Source organism: Protopterus annectens, chromosome 12.part0, assembly GCF_019279795.1.
Source record: "Protopterus annectens isolate FY-2018-M chromosome 12.part0, PAN1.0, whole genome shotgun sequence".
In the NCBI taxonomy this organism is placed as follows: domain Eukaryota; kingdom Metazoa; phylum Chordata; order Ceratodontiformes; family Protopteridae; genus Protopterus; species Protopterus annectens.
Genome location: NC_056746.1, coordinates 257,107,921 through 257,134,597, shown reverse-complemented (window position 1 = coordinate 257,134,597; position 26,677 = coordinate 257,107,921). Strand labels below are relative to the sequence as shown.

The 26,677-nt window shown below is 39.1% G+C and overlaps 1 protein-coding gene across 1 annotated transcript in view; it reads right to left on the bottom strand.

Annotated features, from left to right (window-relative positions):
- NLRC3 (NLR family CARD domain containing 3) overlaps nt 1-26,677 on the bottom strand; it is a 778,434-nt gene that overhangs the window by 302,272 nt on the left and 449,485 nt on the right. Inside the window, exon 8 of the mRNA XM_044089322.1 lies at nt 10,164-10,247. Within this exon, the coding sequence (XP_043945257.1) occupies nt 10,164-10,247 (84 nt within the window). The remainder of the gene's footprint in view (nt 1-10,163; nt 10,248-26,677) is intronic.

The following is a 26,677-nucleotide window of genomic DNA, read 5'->3' as shown; positions in this document are numbered from 1 at the left end:
AACCCACACTGTAAAAGTAGCTGACTCCAAATCCAGCTCCAGACAAATGACAAGTGGAGTACCTCAGGGTCCAGTCCTGGGACTGCTCTTGTTTGGTATCTACTTCTCTGAAGTACAGGCCATCACTAAGGGACTCTGGCTAACAAAATTTGCAGATGACTGAAAACTGGGAGCCATTCTACAAAAGGGCCTTACAGAAACAGATGCTTGGTGCCAGAGCCATGGGCTCAAGCTCAATGCCAAGAAATGTATAGTTATTCCCTTTGGGAAATAACATGTACCCGTGAATTACCACATAAGTGGCAGTAGACTAAGCACCGAAAGTGTGATAAGAGACTTCGGGACACAGGTAGACAATGGTCTCACCTTCGATAACCACATCACCACAACAGTCAGGAAATCCTTCTATGTGGCACACCTCATCACTAAGGGCTTTTCATCCAGAAGAAAGGAGGTCAATGTCCCACTGTACTCATCCCTCATTAGACCCATTATAGAATACAATGCCCCGTTTGGTATGTACCTCTCAAGACATCTGCAACACTGGAAAGGCCTCAGAAATACCTCACTAAAAGAATCACAGGCCTAAAGCAGATGCCCTATGCTGACCATCTAAAAAAACTCCAGCTATACTCTGTCGCATATCATCTACTCAGAGGCGATCTGTGTTTAACATACAAGGTCATGTCAAACCCAGAGCTGTTGGACATGCTACACTTAAAGAAATCCCAATCCCTCAGAGCCACACGCTCCAGGGATCTAAACCTTGTCATCACAATGAACAAAACATGTTGGAGGGATAGGTTCCTGACCCAGAGTCTCCTCAGATTCTGGAATACACTGCCCATACATGTCAAGCAGAGCACCTCTTTGGCCCTCTTCAAAAGGAACCTTGACGATTGGATGGGAGATAGGAAATTCACCCCGGGGATCATGTCATTCGCCCTGCTAGACAGGGGTCCAGGGAAGTAAATACTGTGGGAAGAAATAGCCAGGGAATTGTTATGGCTAAGCTTGTGTAGTCCCTAGGGCCGATAGCCTAATACCAACCTATGAACCTATGAAACATGAGCTATTGTTAGGTTGGGGTGGACTTGGTGATACAAGGGTATTGGTTGTTCTTGAGAGACAGTGCTGGCAGTGATAGAGGAGGGGTAGCAGTATATGCGTGTGATGAGTTGGTATGTGAGGTAATACATGATAAGGAGACTGGATAGGGAGAAAACAGACAGCAACATGTAAGATGAGCGGAAAAGGGAGAACAGTGACCAGTGGTATGCTTCACAGGAATAGAGATGATTTAACAAACTGGATAAAGATGGTACATTAGCACCCCCCACAGGCAGCCTAATACTAGCACGTGAGCTTATGAACTGGTCAGGAAAAGTGATGGAATGGATGTATGGTTATAAAGGGAGCACTCAGTTTGCCAGAGGCAGACTGAAGTATACTGACATCCAAAGTGGGCAGAGACAACAAACTGATTGAATTATTTGGCCTGAAATGGTCTGAAGAAAAATTAATGCTTAGAACCAGGAAATAACAAATAATCTGGTGACCTAAACATAGAATAGAAGCTTTCTTAGGGAAGCTGTAGTCACCATCACCCTGTTCAGCTCTGTGGCCTTGCTTGATTAATAAACATTGCTACCAAAAATGAATTCTGGCCTTGAAAGTATTGTTGCTGGACACTTTGATTAATGACAGCTAACATGTCAGAGGCTGAGGTGGTGATTGACTCTTTTAGCAATAACTGACATGTCTTGAAAAATGAGAAATGTAAACTCCTTAGTGCATAGTTTTCCAGACATCTTCTGTTTTTGTTCCATAGCTAGACCTGACTGAGGCTGTTGAATGCTTCAGTTCACTATTTCTGGCCTTACTGAGCAGTATAGCAACAATGCGTAGATTGTGTATTATGATGTCAAGCACCAATAGATCTCTTCAAAGCTCACATGCTGATAAAGAGCAACCACCTTTGATCAACATGTCAGAAATTCTAATTGTTCTAGGCTCTCAATAAAGTAAAACTAAAAATACTCACAAGCAAGCAGGAATATTTTTTATTCCTACAAAACTAACACATGCATGCCCTGACAAAAATTCTGGAACTAGATTAACTATCTATACACGCCAGGCCACTCCATTGCTCCAACCCATTTCCCTGTGTGCTGACTCTAAGAACTACAGGATGAAAAGCAAGGACACTATCATTGCCTCCACAAACATTGAGAAACTAATACTAGTATACTACAAACATCAGTATCCACACAAGACAAAGCATTTTTGCATGAGACAACCCCCCCATGCCGCCTATCCTTACACCCTTCTTACTTAAATATACTCATAGTCACATAGTGGTGGAGAATGTCCACACACCATTGGAAAGAAAACAAAGTTCTTGCTGTCAGACAACCAGTCCTTAATGTTCATGACTCATAAATGGGAGTACAAACTAGAGAAATCATGTTTAAAACAATCGCCACAGTTATAGCACTTATAACTACATGCCAAAAATGGATATGCTTTCACTACTTGTCACTTTTCTCTATTATTTCCATGTTTCTTTTCAGTTGTTTACAGCTACAGTCTCTCTAGCCACAGCTTTCCATTACAGCCCAGTGCCCAGTTTTTAGAGCTGATTGATCATCACTCAATAGATCTTTAAATTCTTGCACAGATAAAACTATCTAAGTTTTTATACTCGGCATATACTCAGAATTTCTGCATAAAATTGTCATCCAGACTGATTGCCTTTCTCGTTCTTCATCATCATCATCATCATCATCATCATCTTCATCAGCTCCCTTTTTCCCATTTTCTGCATGGAGTCCGGGTGTTGCATCAGCTGCTCTATCGCTCTCAGATTCAGTGTCATCCTTACCTTCTTCTATTGTCATACCTAACTGTTGCAGGTCTTCTCTCACACATACAATCTGTCTCTTTACTGGATACCCCCGTTTCATCTTGCCCTCTTCCTGTCTGTCTAAAATCTTCTCATCGGACTGCCTTCTACTTTTCTGCACATGTATCTTTCCAGTTATCATACTAATTAATTGCAATAATAAACCACAGTGCAGTAAAACATATTCAGCAAGCAGCAATTAGGTGAATCATCTTTAGTATCAATGAACAAAAGCTTAAAATGAAGGCCTGCTGGACATTTTCCCTCATAACAGCATCTTAAATGAATATGCAGTTTGTCTTGAATCAAGTTTTACTATTCTGAATAGATGATACCTCTGGGGCATATTGAAACTGGCCTTAGAATCACTCATCTGAGTCTTATAAAACATTGAATAGATTAGGAAGTGAGCCTGTTGGCAAAAGATCAACTAACAGGTGTTATGAATTGTATTGTGGGAACCACTAGCAGTCTTTCCTTGGCAGAATATAAATGTCACACTCAGCACTGGCTATCAGTTTCAAGTTGAAAATCTGACATATATATATATATGGTTCCCATTCAGAAGCCTGAAACATCATAAGCCTGAAAATCAAAATCCTGAAACCAAAAGCCTGAAAATTCAGAATCCTGAAAACTCAAAATCCTGAAAGACCAAAATCCTGAAAGACCAAAATCCTGAAACTCAAAATCCTGAAAACACAAAATAGACATACTGATGTCATTGTGGCTTTGCTATTGTTAGCCCTGTGGTGTTAGGTCATGCATTGGGGTCAGGTAAGTGTGCAGTTGGTTTTATGTTAGGGTTAGGGGCGGTTTAAGTGAGTTAGGGTTAGGGCGCAGGTTAGGCATGTATGCAATAGTGACAAATATTGGGGTTAGGGGCGGTTTAAGTGAGTTAGGGTTAGGGCGTGGGTCAGGTGAGTGTGCGATAGTGACGGACCTTAGGGTTAGGGTTAGGGTCAGGGTCAGTTGGTAGATATTAGTGTCTTTATAGTGACATATTAGCATTATTTGTGTTTTCAGAATTTTGGTCTTTCAGGATTTTGGGCTTTCAGGATTTTGAGTTTTCAGGATTCTGAATTTTCAGGCTTTTGGTTTCAGGATTTTGATTTTCAGGCTTATGATGTTTCAGGCTTCTGAATGGGAACCATATATATATATATATATATATATATATATATATATATATATATATATATATATATATATATATTGTGTTGTGATGAACGGGGTGGTTTTACAATAGTGAGAGAGGAGAGTTTGAATTCTTTTGTTTTGTTTGCGCTTTTCTCTGTATGTCTGATTGTTCACAGTGGTTTCTCCATTTTAATTCTGCTTTTGCCTTTTAACTCAAGTTTCCTGTCTGAATCACCGAGGCCTGCATCACGCAGGACATTTGGTACAGCACAAGACTCCCACCCATTAATGTTCCTGTCAGATAGAATCCTAGACATTTGGGCAAGGGCTTGAGTACCTAATATAGAAATAATTTTAATAGTCATGTTATCTGAACGGCAATACTGTGAGGCATTTTGTTAAGGGGTTGGTAGGTGCAGTTACTAGGACATTTTTAGATCTTAATTATTTATAAATAGACGGTAGCATACGTATTATTTTCTTACATCACATAAGAGGCTTACGTTTTGGTGCTGGTCTTTGCAAGTAGAGGATGGGTGGTGGTCATAGGTAACTGCATCATCAGCAGCTATATTAATTAATTAATTTCAGCCACCTTGCTGGGGTGGTGTGTGTACACACACACAAACACACACACACACACACACACACACACATATATATATATATATATATATATATATATATATATATATATATATAATATATATATAGGTTCATAGGTGTGAACTAGGCTAATGCACTGCAGCCTTTACAAGCCTAGCCCATAGAAGTGCCCTGGTATCGTGCCGCCCAGCGTTAGTTCCCAGTGCCTCTATCAAGTAGAGCCACTAGAGTGATCCCTGGGGTGAACTTTCTATTTCCCATCCACTCATCAATATTTCTCTTGAAGAGGGTAAGTGAGGTGCTCTGCTTGACATGTATGGGAAGTCTATAGCAGAGCATGGGCACTCTTTGGGTTATGAACCTGTTCCTCCAGCATGTTCTGCTGATTGTGGTAATGAGGTTGAGGTCTCTGGAGCTTGTGGTGTGGAGGAATTGGGATTTCTTTAGATGTAGCATTTCTAACAGAGCTGGGTCAGACATGGCTTTGTAAGTCAAGCAGAGATCACCTCTTAGTAGACGATAAGAGACAGAGAATAGCTGGAGTTGTTTGTGTCTGTCCATGTAGGACATGTACTTAAGGCCTAGGCCCCTTTTTATGAGGTACTTTTGTGGCCTCTCCAGCTGTTGCAGGTGTCTAGTGAGATACATGCCAAATGGGGCATTATAATCTATGATTGGTCTAATGAGAGAAGAGTAGAGAGAAATGATGACCTCTTTCTTCCTGGATGCAAAATCCTTGGTAATCAGATGTGACACATAGAAGGACTTTCGACCACAGAGACAATGGGGTAGTTGAAGGAGAGGTTGCTGTCAACCTGTGTCCCTAGATCTCCTATAATGCCTTCAGTGTTCAGTGGGCTCCCATCGATGTCGTAATTAGTGGGAACTGAATTTTTCCCAAAGGGGACGACAACGCATTTTTTTGGCATTAAGCTTAAGTCCATGGTTTCGACACCAGTCATTGGTCTCAGTGAGGCCTTTCTGTAGGATGTCTGCATTACTTGGAAGTTAATAATGGCTGTCAGCTTGCAGTCATTTGTGAATTTGGTCAGCCAGAGTACCTCTGTGTTGGCCTGGACTTCTGAGAAGTAGATGCCAAACAGGAGAGGACACAGGACTGATCCCTGTGGGACTCCACTCGTGACTGGTCAGCAGCCTGACTTGGAGTCTGCTTCTTTCACACTGTGTGTTCTATCTGTGAGCCAATTTTCAACCCACCTAATGATATAGGGGTTGATGTTTAGTTTGTTGAGTTTATCAATAATTCCTGAGTGAGGAATGGTATCAAAGGCCTTGGCCAGCTCGAGGTAGGCTGTATGAACTGCCTTACCTTTATGCACCACTCTAGTGACTGACTCAAAGAAGTCATCCAGGTTGAGATGGTATGTTCTATCTTTCACAAAACCAAATTGCGTGGGTTCTAGAGTATGGAAATTCCCTATATCCTTGTTAATTATGTCCATGATGATGTGTTCTATAGCCTTACATATCAGACTTGTCAGGCTAATGGGGCAATAATTTCCAGGGTCTGCAGTCGCTCCTTCTTTATAGAGAGTGATGACTGCAGCAGTGCGCCATTCGGTAGGGACAAAGACTGAGGTGAGGCTGTGAGTGAACAGACCACACAGATGTGGTGCCAGTTCACTTTGTAATTCATATAGAACACAGCCAGGGATATAGTCGGATCCCATGGAAGATGTATTCTTGGCATTTGACAATGCAGCTTTAACCTGTAATGCAGGGTACCTGGCATTCTTCCAGTATTGAGATTGGTCCTTGGGGGGGAGGGGTAAAGCTGGCACTGAATCTGTTGGCTAGTATGTAGGCAATATCTGTTGGCTCAGTATAGGAGATACCATTGTGCAGTAACTCAGAGCAAATCTGGGTATTGCCATGGCGATTCTTGATATAACTAAAGAAGGCTTTGTGGTTGTTTTTAGTGTCTGCCATAATTCTGCCTTCATAGCTGGCTTTGGAGGTTTTGATGAGGGATCTCAACTTTTTGTTGAGGCTAATAAGGGAATTTTTCCAGTCTTGGGACTTCACCTTCTTCCTGCAACAGTTTCTTCCTTCTGTTGTAGAGTTTATTAATGGCAGGGGACCACCAGATAGGCTTCCTTTTTTTGGAGGAGAATGTCTTGATTCTGTTGGGTATGGCTAGTTCCATGCATTTATGTATGTGTTCATACAGTGCATTGGTGTATGATTCGGCAGTCATGCATTTATTTTCCATTTGCATGGGTGCCAAGTTAGTCACCTCTGTTTTAGGAGTCCAAAGTTAGCTTTGAAGAAGTTTTTCATGGTGGATACCTTTGTGGGGGGTGTGGGTAAGATGTGGAGTTCCATGGTGATTAGTTTGTGGTTGGATCTAACCAGGGACGAATTGAATATTGGTGTAGAGGGGCATTTTTGTTGGGGGTTGTGAGTATAAATGTGTTCAGAAGCTGTATTCCTATGGTTAAAACTATCAAGAGGTTTTTGGCATGGACAAGGTTACCAGGGGGTGGTTCTTTATGCCACCTTGTGAAAGAGACAATATTATATGTTGGTTGCATATATGCCATTGCATAGTTATTTCTTTGACTTGTACCTAGAATATGTTTATAGTCAATAAAAAGGTCGCAATGGCAAATTGTTGTGGTTATTTATGCTTAAGCGGCCTTGGCACAAAAAGTCATATTTTCTTATTGTAGGGATAAAATTCAAATTCAAACTGATTTTTCCAGTGCAGGTTGCCTAGTCTTCTGGAAACTTCCTCGCTAAACAAGAATTTGCTCTAATTGGATGGAATTAGCTAAACCTCATTAATGTGAACGAGAGTGTGTTTGTTTGTATGTGTGTGTGTGTGTGTGTGTGTGTGTGTGTCTGTGATCAATAAAGTCTTGTTGCATTTTCTTAGAGGAAACAATTTGTTTCTGTGCAGCTCCTAATATTTTACATTTTTGCATCAATTTTATTAAAAACAAAATTGCATGGGTCTGCTTTGTTTCTTACATATTTTTTTTACATTTATTAGTGGAAACAATTACAATTTCTGTACTGTTTTATATTTTACATTTTTGCTGAATCTTTATAGAAAAACAATTACTTTGCCTTACCCAAGATTGCACATACATTTCAGTTTATTTCAGAGGAGTATGGAAGGTTTGTAACAAGTTGTGACATATGTTGCAGTTTATCTGGCTGATACCTTATGGCTATGACCATACCACAGCAGCATTTACAGAATTAGTGAAAGTACTGAGAAAACTGGAAGATGCAGAGGTGCTGTTTAACCAGATCAGTGTGTCTTTAAACAGAAGGTAATTACTTGAGACTTGCAGTAGATGATCACTGTTTACAACTTGTAAGAACAGGGAAAAAAAACATTGTAAAGGTTACATCTCAAACCAGTGTTAATGTATTGATAGAAAATTTGCATTTACTTAAGTATTATAACAACTTCTTTCAAAATCTAGCAGCCTTGTGAAATCCTTTGCATCATTTGTTATGTATAGATATACTACAGAGTCCAGGAAAGGTCAGAAAATGTGTACTACAAAAAATCAGATCTAACCATGGTACACACCCTTCCTTTTCCTTATCCTGGTGAATTGTTGTTGTTGTTGTTTGTCTTTCGGCTTTTCCCAGTAAGGGGTTGCCACAGCGGAACTCCGGTCTGCTAATGATTGGCAGTAGATTTTTTACGAAACGCCGAGGTGCCAGCTCGACGCTCAACCTTCAACGAAGGCACACCCATTTATGCACACATGTCTTTAGAACGCTACCCAACCGAGGGGAGGACATGCAGACTCCACACAGAAGGCACTCCCAAGCCCAGCCGAGAATCGAACGGGAGAACCTCTTGCTGTGAAGTAACAATGCTACCGCCGTACCACCGCGGCAGTTCCCTTCCTTATCCTTATCCACCTGGCCAAAATCCACATAGTCTGGCCCAACCTTTCATTTGGGATATTCTAGGAAGAACTTGGAGATTTTGGAGAGACTGAAATCTACTTAATGATACAGACCTTTAAAACAAAGCAAAGGTGTGTTAAAAATGTCAAGAAAATAGTAAAATACACTTAATGTGCCTTTTTATTCATGGAAATGGCTTAAGAAGTCATAATCTAGAGTATGTATTAGTAGTGTTAACCTCTTCCTTGAAAAATGTTTTTGGTTTTGATAGATGTCCATTCAGAATGGATATATGTATTAGCTGTGAATTCTTCCATCTCCCAACGAACCATTGAAAAAGTGGTATACGATGTATTCCAGAAATGCTTATTTCAGATAATGGGTCTTGTTTAACTAGAATGTAACTTGCTGACTTCAATAAAGAAAAACTGAATTCATGACATAAAATTGACTTTATTTTATCCTTTATGTAATGACCTGGCAGAAACAACATCAGTACAGATCTTGAAGGAAGGTATGAAAAAAATGGCACAGTGAAAAAAAGACTGTCATACTTCTTGTTTAACCATATCAGATGATGATAGGTTTGCCTTTGCCAGAATGCTTCTAATACAGAGGTTGAGATGCATGATTGACTTGTTGCTGTTAGATTTGAAAGCAAAAAAAGAAATCTACAGATTATAATGGATTCAGGAGCAGAATTTTGATAAATATAGCAAGCTGAGAAGTTCAGTGGTTGGAGATTAAGTGGCTGTGTAGAACAAAGATTACGGATTCCTGTTGTGCTATTTTAATATCTACATCTTATACAGTGGTTGTGGGCAATTCTTCAACCATGAGAAGGCATGCTGATCCAATAAAACATGATTCACAGAGATATATCAGTCTGTAAACCTAATAATGTTAGAGTGCAGAGGTTTTCATATGTGTATCACCAGTGGCACTAAAATAATCTTGGAAGTTTCATTTGAGAAGCCCATAGATGCACCTGTCAAGAAAAATAACATTCTTTGAAATCTTCAGAGTGGCTTGGTACCATCTCACCTAGGTGTTCTTTGTGTAACAGTCATACCTTTATTCACCTGGAATGCTTATTCTTTTGTGGTGAAACCTTTTTCTCTTTGAAAGAGCAATATTTCCCTGAATACCTACCTGGAAGTCTACATAGACCTTCCTAGCTAGAAAAGTGACAGTGAAAGATATACTCAGTCCAGTGTCTTACTGCTTCTTAATGCTGTATTACTTCAAAGTGTATGTATATTAAACTTCCATATATTTAATTTCCTCTTCTAAAATAACAATTTAACTGGAGTTTTTAACATTACAATGAATAAGATATGTCACTAGATGGTAGTTTTTTACAGAGTGAAAGTTTAAGTGTGGCACACATGATATTATCACTTGACCAAACTAGATTAATTATTTTCTCTTTTCTGTTTACTCTTGTATGCTGAGCTTGTTTTCACTGTTGGCTCCTTTATAGTGGAGGCTAGATTATGTATATGAAGCTTACAAAGTATTTAATTTGCTGGACTTATGGAACAAAATATGGCCATAGGCATGCAGAGAGGTCACAGAACGAACACTGGATTTCATCACTTCATTCATCACTTACTGTAGACTGGTGAGCTTACGGTTACATTGTATTGCTTCTGCAACATATACTGCACCTTCTTCGCCGATTTTATTGTTCTGGAGGCTGTAATAGGAAAACACGATAAATTAAAAACATTCACGTTTCTGTTTCAAAGTCATATTTCATAATTGATATAACACACATAAATGGACTTCTACTTTCCTTTGTGCTCTAGACTGAAAATGTCAGCCTTCATTGGACAATAATTTAACTGTAGTATTCTATTTTGTTTGGTGCATAATTATAGCCATGTCCTTTGGACAGATTGTTACTGTTTAGCGAAACATGTATGTTGGGTAAAAGACCATTTATGCAGTTGCTAGCAGCTTAACATGAATAGGCTATTAATGTCTGTTTTATACATTTTACTGGGAAGTTACTGCAAAGTTGTTCTGGACATTTTACATCACCTGCGACCCTTATAGCCTGAGTTATTTCATAGAATGCAGTCCGAAGACTGCATTAAAAGTGTCTGAACACCAACTCAGAGACACTCCGCTACAGCTTCAGCACTGATCTGAGTTTATAAAGATAATGAAATGAGTAAACATTTGGTGCATTACAATAATCTGTTTCTAATGTATTTCCTAATGGGAAGAGTTTTGTTAGTCTTTAATTCTGATAATTGTGATGTGGACTTTTTGTAAGTCTTGCACTAAGAGTTTACAGAACCAGCACATAGTCTTACATACAGAGTGAAATATGCTATGGACATCATAGGCTAGTAAGGGATATGGTGAGACATTCAGGTACTCTCGCAGCCTACCTTAATATCATACCACCACTTATATCTGCAACAATATCCACCGACTTTGCTGATTCCTGCAACAGGACTCATATAGCCTATTGCTCAACTATTACACCTCCTAAACATGTGAAAAGTTTAAGTACCTGGTCTCTAATTAATTCCTATATCTGGTTTTCACCCACTGCATGAAGTGTCCTATATAAATTTTGTTAGCTGAAAACTACTCATATGGAATGTTCTCATATTTTATTTTTATTTATTTTATTTAACATTTGTTGACTGGGAAAGTCCGACTAGGTTCCACAGATCCTGTTTTCAGAGGAGGCCCGGGGAGAAATGCTCCAGAAGTATGTCTTTAGAATGTGGGAGGAAACCGGAGTACCCGGAGGAAATCCACGCGAACACAGGGAGAACATGCAAACTCCACACAGAAGGCACCCCAGCCGAGAATCGAACCGGAGAACCTCTTGCTGTGAGGCGACAGCATTAACCGCTGCACCACTGCGCTGCCCGATATATATACTCTGTATTGCTTGTATAATATCTTTGATTTGAGAATGATTACTTATGTACTGTTTTTATTTCACCAATTGTATAAGCTGCCAATAATATGTACTAAATGTCTTTATTAATGTAAATTCTGTATTGTATGTGAAATGTCGTATATGTAGAGCTTTTCTCCTTGGGACTCCACTGAAAATGGGCACTTCTGGCCCAGCTCGACCATCCTAGTAAAAAATGCAAATAAATAAAGAGTCTGTGAGGGACAAATGCATCCTAAGCATGGATCTGACTAATTGGAATGTGTTGTTTAAATGCTAATTTGATGTTTAGAGAAGTGAGCAGCTGTATATACATATCAAATACTGCCACCAGTACAGTTAGGATGTATGGCTAAGGGAAGGGGATTTCAAAATTATATTTACAAGAGGACACTTTTTACTGAATAATGACATTTTTTGGCAATGAGTAATATGCCTTAAGGTTTTAGTGGCTAACATGTTTACACTAATTGGAAGCCTATGGATATTAGCAGGACAGGTAAAGTAAGAACATTTTGAATGACAGATACTTAGACAGCAATGGTAAACACAAATAATATTGTCAAAATACACTGAAAGTTTGTCAGAGAAAGGTGTGTCCTAAGCTAGAAGACCATGCAAATATCAAAAAGAAGAAAGGTAGAAAAAGGATTGCTTGCTGTCTACGGAAGATAATGCAATATAATGGAGAGAGGTGGACCTGGAAAGAACATGGCAAGGAAAAGGATCATCAGACTTTCAGGACAAGTTCTTAGAAGGAGTGTTTTGGTGAAACAATAGCAGAAATTCTGGAAGTGTGCTTTTGTAGTATTGATTTCCCTGAACCAAAAAAGAAGAGAATATCATCCAAGTTTAGTTAGATGTCCCTTGTTTACTAATGAAAGAGTAAAGAATGTGATGAGAATTTTAAAGGCAAATGACACACATAAAAATACTGGCCTACCTTCAAAAATCATAGTAGGGTTGAGAAAGAAGAGGGCTTTCTTATTTTTCTTAGTATAATATGTCAGGCAATAGCCCCTATACAATTACTGATGAGGAATGTTTGTATAAGTTTAATTCAGTTATTTAAGTAGTATATGCACTGCAGCTCGTTTGTCTCTAATACATAAAACAAGAAGGCTTGGGGTTTCATTCAGATGCTTTAATATAAAGAAACGCATCAAGATTGATAGCAGCATCATCAAATATGAACAAACTAGTTAACAGACAGAGCTTACATGCACACATGCTTACATCTCAACAGCTAACTACAAAATGGCTCTCAGACTTGCACGTGCTCAGTGTTTATACACTTGTGCAAGCCCTTGGATAACTACTTAAAGGTACATACACACACATTGATCTACATCCTCCCTCTTAAAAAGATTGCCCTTTATGCAAAACAATGGCAGAGCTAGACATGCATTACTATAAACATTGGAAACAAAACACAGTGTTCATATCCAAGTTGCTTCATATCTGCTACAGGGTTTAGAGATTCAACCATATCTTGTAACATAATAATTGAGACCAAATTTAGCAAAAGGAACAGTTTGCTGTGCACAACTCATATCAGGAACATCTGGATTTGTCACAGGAATGGGAGTGTCCTCTGGAACATATTCTGGAACTGGAACACTAGACAGCTCATTCTGAGATAAAGAGTCTTTCTCACAGGCTATGTGCTGTGGTACAGGCTCAGACACCAGTCTAAAATGTTTCTGATTCCACCTAAAAACTGCTCCTTCTGATTCCACAATGTACGATCTTGGCTCTGGACCAATATTCTTCATGACACCAATCCGATCATAACCTTAGGATGTCTGCATCCTTACCACTTCTCCTTCTCTTAATGGATTCAATGGTTTACTGGTCTTATTGTAGTAGGACGTCTGGGCTAGGTGCTTCTTCAACAGACTGGCTCTCACTGATCTATTGTTCTTGACACATAGAACCAACAATTGACTACTGATTGGTAATGTGGCTCTGGTTTGTCTCAACAGAAGTCTCTGAGCAGGTGAACCAAGATGTTTATCATGAAGAATATTTCTGAGATTCAAGAGATTCAGAAAAACATTACTATTATCTTGTTTTGACTTCTCTAGTAACTGTTTTGCACTTTGAACTGTGGGTTCTGCCAAACTGTTTGACTGTGGATACTCAAGGGCTACTCTTAACATGAGTAAAGTTCCATTCTTCGGCAAATCTTTTGGACTTTTGGCTTGTAAACTGCGTGCTGTTGTCAGAAATAATTTTGTGTGGTCCTGTCCAAGGCAGCCCACACATCTGGTTCAGCTGAAGTCATTCCTTCTGTTGATAATGCTTTGTATCATTACGCACTGAACAAGATGAAAGTGCTCTCTCAATGTCTTGTGACATAGAAGGCCAAAGTACTAGTCTTCTCAACCTTCTTTTGGTAGATTCGACTCATGGGTGACCATGATGCAAGATAGTAATGACTCTTGTTGCAAGGACTTTGGAACAATGACTTTCTGACCTTTCATAATGATACCTTTGTCAGACAAAATCTCATCTCTGTATGGAAAATAAGGTTGCACTTTTTGAGGTCAACTAGATTGCTTTGATGGCCATCCTTGATTGATAAAGTGGTTAACCCTCTGTAAAACTGGATCTGTGGCTATGTGATCTCTCAGCTCATCAAGATATGTGGAAGAAAAATTTCTCACTTTCATGACTTCAAAATCAAGACACTTTCTCATTCTGTAATGTGGTGTTTCTGGGTGACCTGGCTAATGTATCAGCAAGATAAAGAAGTTTGCCTTTCTTGTAGACAAGATTGAAATTGTACTTTTGCAATCTCAGCATCATATGTTGCAGTCTGGGTGGAGTTGAATGCATTGACTTTCTCAATATAGTGACTAATGGTTGGTGGTCTGCTTCGATCTGGATAGGTCTACCTTAAACATAATCATGGAACATTGAACATGCAAATACAATTGCCAAAAGCTCTTTCTCAATCTGGGCATACTGAATCTCAGTTTGGGTAAGAGTTCTCGATGTGTTGATCCTCTTGTTGAATGACTGCATCAAGACCAAAATTCAAAGCATCGCAGGAAAGTGTAACTGGCTTGTGAACATCATAGTATCTAAGAGTTGGTGGACTAGCAAGTCTCAGTTTCAGGACATCAAATGCTATTTGGTGTTGCTCTAACCAAGACCAGGATACATCTTTACATGTCAGCTCTCTAAGCGATGCTGAAAATTGGCTCAAGTCTGGAATGAACTTGCCTAGGTGGTTGACCATGCCAAGAAAATGCTGCATGGCTTGAACATTGTCTGGAGCTTGCATCTCAAGAATGTCTGTTTGCTTTGAAGGGTCTGGTTGTAAGCCTGCACTGGTAAATAAATGACCAACATAAGTAAAGTACAGTTGTGTACACTTACCATAAATGTAGATGTTGGAGTGTATTCACTGTTGCAGTCATTACGTTTGGGTAATCTGCTGACAGGTTGTTCTCAGTCAGCCTGATTAATAAAGTCATGGGTCCTGCATCAGTTGCTGTCCCTTTTTCCATGACGTCAGGTCGTCAGGGGTATAAAACATGCAGCCGACGCCATTACATCAGTTTTTCTTGCCCCAGATGTCAGGTGCCCCCCAAATGGGGAGCAAATAAAATTAAAAACACAAAAATATACCTCCAACCAAAAGCAAATACACCAAAAAGGCTTTTAAGCATAGTAAAAGAAAGTAGAGGTATAGTAAGAGAAAAACAGGGGGCTGGAGGGAGGGTAACCAGGACTGCAACAGTGAATACACTCGAACATCTACATTTATGGTAAGTGTACACAACTGTACTATATTCTTCGTGTTTCACTGTTGCAGTCATTACATTTGGGTAGATTCCCAAAGCTATGGTTGGGAGGATGGGTTTATACAGCATTAGGACCAGCTATAAGGCCCTGCAAGACAGCAGTGGCAAAGCCAGCTCTAGATTTAGAGAAAATTGGTAAATTATAATGCTTGGTGAAAGTATGTACTGAACTCCAGGTAGCAGCTTCTAGAATATCCCTGGTAGGAACACCTCTGAGAAAGGCTGCAGAAGTAGATGCAGCCCTGGTGGAATGAGATCTGATCCCCTGGGGGATAGGTTTTCCATGGTGCTTATAGCAGAAATGAATGCAATGGCTTATCCATTTATAAATGGTTTGTTTTGAAATAGCCTTCCCCTCTGCCCCAGCAGGAAATGCCACTAGCAATTGTTCAGATTTTCTTCGAAATTTAGTTCTGTCCAAGTAGAATCTAAGTTGTATGTGCATGTCCAAGGAATGCAGAATCTGTTCCCCTTTGCTCTGCGGATTGGGATAGAAGGTTGGCAAATGAATGGACTGGTTAAGAGCCACACTGGAAACCACCTTGGGCATGAAGGATGGATTGGTCCTCAGAGATACCCTGTCCGCATGAAAGATGATGAAAGGCTCCACTGCCATAAGGGCCTGTAATTCAGATATCCTTCTAGCTGAAGTGATTGCTAATAGGAAGGCTGTTTTCCAAGAAAGAAATTTTAAGTCTGCACTAGCAGCTGGCTCGAAAGGAGGTAAAGTGAGCTTTTCCAAAACAAAGTTAAGGTCCCAGGCAGGGACAGGAGCTCTCCTGGGTGGTCTCAAGTTCTTTGCCCCTCTGGGATACTGCTTGAGCAGGGGATGAGAAAAGAGGGGTGGTTCTGTGTTATAGTGAGCTGAAATAGCTGAAGCATGGATTTTAATAGAAGAAAAAGACAGGCCCTTGTGAAGCATCTCAGTTAAGTATTGCAAAATCTGAGGTAAATTGGGAGCTGCTGTGCTCATCCCTAAACATTGGTTCCAGGCACAGAATCTTTTCCATTTGTCAGCATAAGTTTTTCTAGTACTAGGTCTTCTCGCCTCCAAGATGACATCCATCACAGGTTTGCTGAGGGATGCTAAGGGTGAATTTAAGTGATTAGCCAAGCTGCAAGGTTCAATGTTGGGAGCTGAGGGTGCAGAATTTGGTTCTCCTGCTGAGACAGCAAGGAAGGTGTCTGAGGCAGGTGCCATGGAGATATTTGTGACACACTGCGCAGGAGTGGGTACCTGTGTAGGCGTGACCAGTCTGGAGCAATCAAAATAATTTTTGGTTTGTTCTGTTTGACTTTTAGCAGAACTTTGGAGAGCAGAGGCAAGAGGGGGAAAGGCGTAGACTGAAGGACAGAACATCCACTTTCCAGGCTTTTTTGTGAGGAGTCCTTGTGCAAAATTTGTCCAACTGGTAGTTCTGGGGGGAGGCAAATAGATCTATATCTAGGCTCCCCCATTTGCTTGTCAACATGTTGAAAATCCCTGGTTCCAGTTTCCACTCGTGTGGGTCCATGAGATTTCTGCTTAGTCCGTCTGCCAGTGTATTCAGTTTTCTGGCAGGAATTGAGCATGTAGTTGCACTTGGTAGCTCAAGGCCATGTTCCACAATGCCATGGCTAGTCTGCAGAGGGGGTAGGAATGTGTACCCCCCTGCTTGTTTATGTACCACATAACTGTGGTGTTGTCCGTCTTTACATTAGTTGTCCTGGATGAATGTAGTCCTTGAAGGCTGTTAGAACATTCTGTACAGCTAACATTTCTTTTTGATTGATATGTAGGTGCATTTGATTTGGGTTCCATTTGCCCTGAATGCACTTCCCTGCCAGGTGAGCCCTGCATGCATAGTGTGATGCGTCTGTAGTTAGGGTTTGGGCGGCAGGGGGTAGTGTGAATGGCAGTCCCTTGTTTTGGTGGCAGGCCTCTGCCCACCATAGGAACTCCAGGCATAGGCAAGGTATGATAGGAATCATTGTTTCCAGGCTGTGACAATGTTGACTCCATAGACTTTTTAAGTACCACTGAAGTTTCCTCATATGCAGTCTTGCATATGGAATTAGAAGAATGCAGGAGGCCATGAACCCCAAGGCTTGCAGTATTTGTCTTGCAGATAGCAGGGTTTTTGTGGCCACTTGTTTGAAGTAAGTTACCAAATGAATTTGCTTTTCTGGCATGAGGAAAGCCATCTGGGCAGTTGTATTCAAGCTTGCACCCAGGAATGTAATCTGTTGAGAGGGTACCAGTTGTGATTTCTTTTCATTTATGGTGTACCCTAGACAAGTTAGAACCCTTTTTACAAACGCCAGATGATTTAGAAGTATGGCTTGGTTTTCTGCCTGAATTATCATCCAGGTATGGATATATTTGAATATTTCTTTGCCTGCAAAATGCAATTACTGGAGCCAGGCACTTTGTGAATACCCTGGGTGCAGTAGACACGCCAAAGGGCAGTGCAGAGAACTGATAATGCAAGTAGCCTGCTTTGAAGCGTAGGTATCTTCTGCAAGATTCCCTGATTGGGATAGGCAGGTAAGCTTTTTTTAAATCTAGAGTTGCCAACCAGGCATCTTTGCCTAGCAGAGGAAGTAACTGGTGAAGAGTCAGCATCTTGAATTTTGGAATGTCCAGAAAGGTGTTTAGAGTAGACAGGTCCAGAATTGGATGCCATGATTTGTCTTTTCTGGGTACCAGGAAAAGCCTGGAATAGAAACCTTGTCCCTTTTCCTCTTCTGGTACCGGTTGAATAGCCCTCATGTTTAAGAGGGAAAGTACTTGTTTCTGGGCCTCTGCCCACTGATTTGGGGGAAGGTCTGGTCACCCGTTTGGTGCTGGCAATGTGTGGAAATGAAATCTGTATCCCTGGGACACTATATTTAAAACCCATTTGTCCTGGGTTATGAATTCCCAGTTTTTTTGCATGAAGAGCAATCTTTCCCCCCAAAGGGGTGTCTGAAAGGTAATTGCTTAGTAATTTTAAAGGAAAGTCATTGAGACTGTTTACCATAGGGGGGTGTCTTGTTATTTCCAGATTTGGAAGTGGAGGCCCCCGATTGCTTAGTTCTAAGAGTTCTTTGGGACTGAAACCTGGTGCTTTTGGTGTGTCTGGGTTTGGCTTGAGTGGATCTGGAAGGAGCTGGAAAGGACCAATTCTTAGTAGGCCAGTGCCTACTAAATCTTGGAGGTTGCACTTGTAAGAAATCTTTTACACTTTGCATAGATTTAGCTTTATCTTCCATCTTTTTTAGAACTTCTTCAGCCTTATTGCTAAACAGGCAGTCCTGATTTAAAGGAGCATCTAACAATTTTGCTTTAACATGATCAGGTAAAGATTGCTCCTTAAGCCAAGCATGCCTTCTAAGCACAGACCCAATAACAGCAGCCCTGCAAGATGCCTCTAAAGAATAAAAACCATTGCAAAGTATGTTTTCCAACTTGTTCAGCAGAATGCAATAAATCCTGTAAATCTTTATTTCCCACACAGTCAGAAATCAACATAATTTTCTGTTTGAGCAGTCCAATAATATGCTGTTGATATTTTAACATATGAAATTGGCAGTTTAAAGCCCTGATTGCCAAAGTTGCAGAAGTATAAACCTTTTTACTCCATCGTTCCAGCGCCCTGGAGTCTCTATCAGATGGGGTAGAAGCTTTAGCAGTAGAAGCCTTAATGCTCTTGGGCACCTGAGAAATGTTTTCTGGATCCACAACAGGATTTTTGAAAAGGAACTTGTGAGACTAAGGAACCCTGTAGTATCTGTCAGGTTTACTAGGAGCCGGAGGCAGGGAATCAGGGGCTATACTGGATTCCGAAAACACATCATCAACAATGTCTAGTACAGGAGGTATAGCCAAAGGCTTATGCTGAGGTAGAAGAAGGAAATCCCTAAGCCTCTTTTTAGATTCAGAAGATTCCTGACTTTCCCAGTGGAAATGCTCCCTTAAGGCATGTAAAGTTTCCCCAAAAGAAAAGTCCGGGGGGGGGGAGCAGAGGGAATGGAATCCTCTGCATCAAAATCCTCATAAGTAGGTATGGACAAATCCAGGTCATTGGAAGAATTATAAGAAACAGAGTCCTGATCAGAAGATTCATAGTCAAGCTCAGCCCTAGGCCTCTTAGAAGGGGGGGGGGGGTGACTACCCCCGATTAGAGTAATAAGATCTTCAGCCATTTTGATCATTTGTTTTTTAGGCATAAGGGCCTGAACAAATGGCCTGGGCATCGGTTTTTTAGACATAGATCGAGATTCAGGCCTTAGTATAGAAGGTGAAGTTGGTTTAATATGCAAGTCTGTAGACCTGAATACACCCTCAGAAGCTGGTGCCTGCACAGCGGCTCTGGACCCATCCAAGGTAGAGGCATCTACGGGTTCCATAGGTGAAGCATCTCTCGGCATACTGGACTCCGAATGGGTCTCAGTAGAGGCCTGCGAGTCAGAAGTAGCGGGTATCAGGGGCTGAGAAAGTGCCTCACTGAGTACCGGCAAACTGGCGACTGGCTTAGAAGAAACATCGTCAGCAGTTTTGGACCTCAACGGCCTGTCTCTGTCTTTTTCTTTGCATTTTTTCGGAATTCCGGTAGTCGGCTGGCTAACTGACTTCATTTCTGGATAATTAAACCAAGAACTGAAATATTTAGAGGCAAAAATGTACCGATGATGGATAGTGCGCTGATTAAATAAAGCACAAAACTGACAGCAAGGTACGTCTTGGTCAGAGCCTAGGCAAGGAATACAGTACAAATTAAAATCTTTATGAGATATTTGCTTTCCACAAGTAATGCAATTATTAACTTTTACTGACATCTGTAAGGAGCAAGAAAATGTTTCCCCAACGGGGTACTTAGCTTTAAGTTGAAGACTTTAGTTCTGAAACTTGAAAACGAAAATTTCAGGAGTAATCCGACTGGCACTTGGGAACTGCTTCTGTTCCGGGCACCACACAGCAAGAAAAACTGATGTAATGGTGTTGGCTGCATGTTTTATACCCCTGATGACTTGACGTCATGGAAGAAGAGACAGCAACTGATGCATGACCCAAGACTTTGTTAATCAGCCCGACTGAGGGTAACCTGCTAGCAGATTACCCAAATGTAATGACTGCAACAGTGAAACACGAAGAACATCTTCTTGTAACTTGAATTTGCATTTGTGTGGATTGAGCGTAAGACTCATTTGACATGCCCTTTCTAGAACTTTTCTGAGGTTTTTGTTATGCTCAGCTTCATCATGACCTCCTACTAGTATGTCATCTACTATGATAGCACAAGGATACCCAGAAAAAATTTGCTCTACTGCATGCTGAAAGACTTCGCTTGCAGAATTTATCCCAAATGGCATTCTAAATAATCTGTACCTGCCAAACGGAATACTAAAAGTAGTGAACAATGATGATTTTTTGTCAAGCTGAATTTGCCAAAATGAACTCTTTGCATCTAAGACAGAAAAAAATAGTGGCATTTGGCATCAAGGCTGCGACTTCAACTGTGCACATTGGATGATGAGGTTTTTTAATGCTTTATAAATCTCATGGGTCAATACATATTCTGATGTCATCTGAGCTTTTCTTATGAGTTACCACCATAGAAGATATTCATTCAGTTGGAGTTCCAACTGGACAAATCACACCTTGTCGCACCATTTTATCTAACTTGGCTTTGACTCTGTTTTGCATGGTTATTGGAACTTTATGTACTGGCCTGATAAGTGGACTGACCTCTGGATCTAACTTCATGGAGTACACAACTGGACGTTTAACTAGTTTGTCCTGGAAAAGATTAGCATAGGTAGAATAAATATGCTGGGCAAAATTATAGTGGTCTTTCAAGCTAACATGGTGGACTTCTTTATTAAATAAAAGAAGACCCATTTTCAAACTGTCTCTGAGCCCTAATGACTGACCACATAAAATAATAAGTCATAGCTTCTTCCAGCAGAGTAACATAAAAGCACTACTGAGCCTTTGGTTTGAATTTCTTTACCTCCATAAACAAGCTTTGCATACTTTGCCAAATCACGCCTCTCACCTTTACACCCCTTTATGTGTCTGCTGACATAATATTGCACTTTGAGCCTGTGTCAACTTTGAGCTCTGTGGGTTTGCCATTTGTCCGAACAATACAAACTACTTCATTCTTGGCCCTTAAATCTACTGCATTGAGTGTTTCATGAAGCACTGACACACCATCGACATAAAGAGTAGAGCTGCCATTGTCTAACTGATCAACTAATTTCTTAAAATGTTCCCTCTTAATAAAAGAATGTCAGCCTTTTGATTTACAAAATCTTTTAAAATGATTCCATTTATTGCATTTTTGGTATTGCTTACTAAAAGCTAAACATTTTTCCCTTTTAGATTCGTGACTTCCACCACAATTAACACAGCTGGCAATGAAGCTAGGTTGGGGCTCATGCTTTGGGTTTGCTTACTCAGTCTTATGTTTCACTGAAACTGCGCAGTTTCTGGAATGTGCTAGAAAGTTCTGGGGTTTACAGTGAGTGCTGCAGGGGTTACAGCTACTGCCACGTGCTTGGGCCTGTTTCTTTTAACCATGTGCTGCATACTATCAACATGAGCTTTATCACTGTGCCTTTTAAAGCTATTCTCATTTGTAAACATATTTGTGTTCTCTTCTGTGAACTCGTATATCTGACAAATCTCAATGGCCTTATTCAAAGTTAAATCACTGTCACAAAGCAAAATCTTTCTCACAGCATCATCTTTTATGCCACACAGAGGTCTGTCCATTACCAACTCATCCCTTAAGTCACCAGATCTGCACATTTTAGCCTTATTTCTCAGGTCAGTTATAGATACTGCAAAGGTTTCACCAGGCTTTTGATCCCTTGTATATAATAAGTGCCTTTCCATTGTAACATTTGTCTGGGGAGTTACATATTTCTCTAAATTTACGTTTTAAGCACTTAGGGTCCTCCCTTGACTCAGTCGGTACAGCAGTATGATGGTTCCTCCTCTCCAGTAGAGATAGCAGGTGCAGACACAAATGAGCGTTCCCTTTCAATGGCTTCTGACACAGCTAAATTAAGTAGAATGAATGCCTTTGTACAGTCATCTTTATCAGAAAATTCAGCCATGATATCACCTATCCTAAAGCATGACAAAGACCCTAAACTAGTGACTTCTTATCACTCTATTTCTCTTTTAAATGTGGACTACAAGAATTTTACATCAATTTTAGCAAACAGATCAAACCACGTCATGCCAAAAAATAATAGCAGATGATCAAACAGGGTTTATCTCACACAGAAAGTCCAATATAATGTCATTAGGCTTCTAACCTTAATAGACTATGCAAATAAGAAAATAAGTTATCAGCTTAGATCTGGATAAAGCTTTCAATTCTATAAATTGGTCATATTTATTTAAAGTATTAGAAATTTATAATTTTTCCCCTGATTTTATAAAGCTGTTAAATTATATACTACATCCATATCATATATCAAACTTGGAGCTTTTTTATCAAGACAACTTAAATACTGAAAGGCACCAAGCAAGGGTTTCCTTTGTCACCCTTAGTATTTGCCCTATCAGTGAAACAATTAGCTAATTATATAAGAACTAATGACAAGAATCGAAGCTTTTCCAGTAACTCAAACTATGATTCCAAAATATAACTTTTTGCTGACATCTTACTAACAATTGGAAATATAGATTCCTCAGTAGAACACATTATAAAATCTTTGCATAATTTTGAAAAGATGCTTGAATTTTAATCATAACAAAACTTTGGTGAACAAAAAAATAAACTCCATCCTGGAAAAAATATGAAAATTTTAACTGGGCAAATACTATGTTTAAGTATTTAGGGGTATATATAAAAACAAATTGGAAAGATACTATACAAATAAATTGCACAACTTTAATAAATAATTTCAAGGATCACTTAAACAAATGAATGTAATAAAATGTTCTTTACCATGGAAGAAAGGTTAGCCTTAGTAAAAATGATTATATTACCTAAAATTCTGTACATTTTTCAAACTATAATAGCATCTCCTTCCAAAAAGTGAATGAAACAGCTCAACTTCTTATTAGTTAAATTTCTATGGTTTCCACAAAAGCCAAGAATTGGTCACATGTGACATTACAGAAATTGGGAAGAGGGAGGAATAGCTTTTCCACACTTCTAACTATATGCAGAATCAACCATTCTTAATATCATAAGTCAATGGCTAAATCATAAGTATACATCTAATTGGAAAAACTTACATAAAAAATTTAGTATCTAATAGTGGGGAAACAATAAATAATGGCATGTTTACTGAAGCAGAAAAAATGTATCTAATCATAAAAAAACTTTTGCTATCATACAAATAAAATAGAAAAGTTCTCTCCCGTTGTTAACTACATAGCAAAGAACTTTAAACAAATAATGAACAAAGATTACAAGATGAGAAACCTTTAATGTTTCCTATAGCATTTACAAACAAATGTTTGGACTCTTACAACATAAAAAAAATAGAAGATGTGAAAGGAAATGGGTTAGTATTTTGGCATCAATTCCTTGATTCCAATTATATATATGAGGCCACTTTCCTTATAGCAAGATATAACATAAACCAAAAACAATTGGCTAAACATACAAACATTTAGGGAGTATATAGTAAGTGAATTCAGAGTATGTCAGATAGTGAAATCCACACCTAGACCCAACATTTTATCTTTTTTCTGTGAAATTAATACATTATTTAATAATGATGGGTTTTCATTGTCAAGAATATACAGAACACTACAAACTGAATTACAAATCCCAGATGAATCCCTATGGAATTATGTAGAAAAGGTTAATAAATTCAGATTTTCAGAAAAAGAGAAAATATTAGCACTTAAGTCAGTTAGTAACACTACATCATCTCCCTTTTAGAAAATCTATACATGGAAGTTCATTCACAGAAGCTTCTTTACTCCTCATAAAGTGGCATTGATATCGGGAAATGAAATATCTGAATGTTGGAAATGTGAAGAAGCAGTATGTGCAGATTGGGCACGTATGTTTATAGAATGTAAAATTGTAATTCCTTTCTGGATGGAATTTAAATCTTTTATAAAAGCATTGTGGTTGGATAAATGTGAAGTGACTGACTCACTGTTATTATTTAATGCACCGATACCAGCGTATATTCCAGGAACACAAGTGCATCTTCTATGGTCCCTCCTTGCAATAGCAAGAAAAATTATTATCACAAATTGGAAAAGTAAAACAATTCTATCATTTGTGGAATTTATCTCATTGTCCAAAATTGTATGTAATAGAAAATTGTTGACTATAACCTCAAGAACCTCAAAAGTGACACATAAACAACTGGCTTGGTTAAAACTTAAAAAGCTGTAAGATAAAATGTGAATATATTAACAAAAGCATATCTGTTATGGACACTGTATATAGTTATGTTTATTTTACATTGTTTAATAGTTTTTTTATACTTGTATTTAAAAAAATCAATAAAAATTATGTTAAAAAAAAGAAAATGCAGCCTATATGAAAATGTCATACTCTTGCTCAAACACTCTCCAGTTCTCAGCAATAGTACTGTCAAACACAAGTGCACTGGGTTTTTGAAATCCATCTGCCATGCCCACAACGTATACACAAATAAACTGAAATATGGCCCTTGTAATTATGTATGTACAAACTTTTCTGTGAGCTTGTAACAACATTTAAATGCACAATAAACTTTTTGAAACGCTTTGCTTTGCGTGATATGCTTTGTAATGACTGTATTCTGCAAAATATGCCTTGTAATGGCTGTACTTTTGCGAAATAGCTTTACTGAGACACTGCACAAACATGCAAACACTTTATACACTACTGATAACTTGGATATCTTTGCTTAATACGAAAAATACATGTACTTTGTGAAAATGTGCTCATTTCCTCTTCTTATTTTATTCATTTTATGCAATATGGACTTTATTTCAAATATTTTCTGTAGTAATTCTAATATTTTTATCAGTATCATACATATCGGCTTATGCGAATATCATTTAGAACGTTCTGTATGCCCCATTTCACATTATACGAAAAGAAACAGTGTTGAGCAAGTTTTAATATCTGAAATTCATTTCTGACCTGTTTTGCGAAGTATGCACATTTAGGATGATCTACTCCTGTATATTGCACCAGCATCTAAACAAGTGCCTTTAGTAGTTTTAGCCAAGACATTTCTGACTTTATGCCTTTAGGATATGCCGGTTCTGACTCCATGTCCATTAGATATGTCACTTCTGGCACCATGTCCTTTTAGACATGCCACTTCTGAAACCATGTCACATGTTCATCTCTAATACATAAAACAGGAAGGCTTGGGGTTGCGTTCAAATGCTTTAATGCATAGAAACACATCAGGATTGATAGCAGCATCATTAAATATGAACAAGCTAGTTAACAGACAGAGCTTACATACACACATGCTTACATCAAAACAGCTAACTACAAAATGGCAGTCAGACTTGCACATGCTCAGTATTTATATACTTGTGCAAGCCGTTGGATAGCTTCTTAAAGGTACGTCCACACACAATCTATATGGACTTTTAAAGAAAATCAGTAAACCAATTAAGAACATTAAATTTGAAGGCAAAAATAAATGTGCAGGGCCCGAATCACAGCAGTTGAGATGTATGCATAGAAAGGGTGCTACAAGTAATAGGGAAGAAAATTAATTACCTGCATCCTTTTTAACACTATTACCTAGCCTTTCTAAGTAATTAGTAATGGAGAAGATGAAATCAGGAGACTCGAAAATGCTCTACTGCTTCCGTACTTCAAAGGAGAAGTTAAGAATGTTTCTCCTGAACTACAGATATCTACATTTCCTGAGTTCATTAAAAAGGGAACAGAGGTGTGGGCTTTGCACTTATTACAGAAACAAGGGGCATAATCATATACCTTTATTTTATTTAACATTCGTTAATTGAGTAAGTGGGCTCATGGGTCTTTTCCATTATATACAGATATAGATATAGATATAGCTATATTTTGTGTGTCTGTGTGTGTGTGTGTGTGTGTGTGTGTGTGTGTGTGTGTGTGTGTGCCTGTGTGTGTGTGGTAAATGTTTCTTTTCACTAATGAAATAAAACCCAGCATATTTTATTGAAAGTCAGCTTATTGTACATGCCAGCTGATTTTGTTTCTCTGTGAGATCAAGGTACATTGGGGATCAGGGAATTTGCCTTTTCCAGCTATAGTGCAATCTCAGAGTTGGTGTATATAATTATGAGATAGTAGGAGGGGGTGCAGTGGGGCTTGCACTTCCCACCTTTAATGTGACCTATAACCTGTACAATTCAATTGACAAACAAATCTGTTAGGGGAAAAATATAAAAAATAAAAAATGTACAATAAGCTGGTTGCATAAGTGTGCACACCTTTA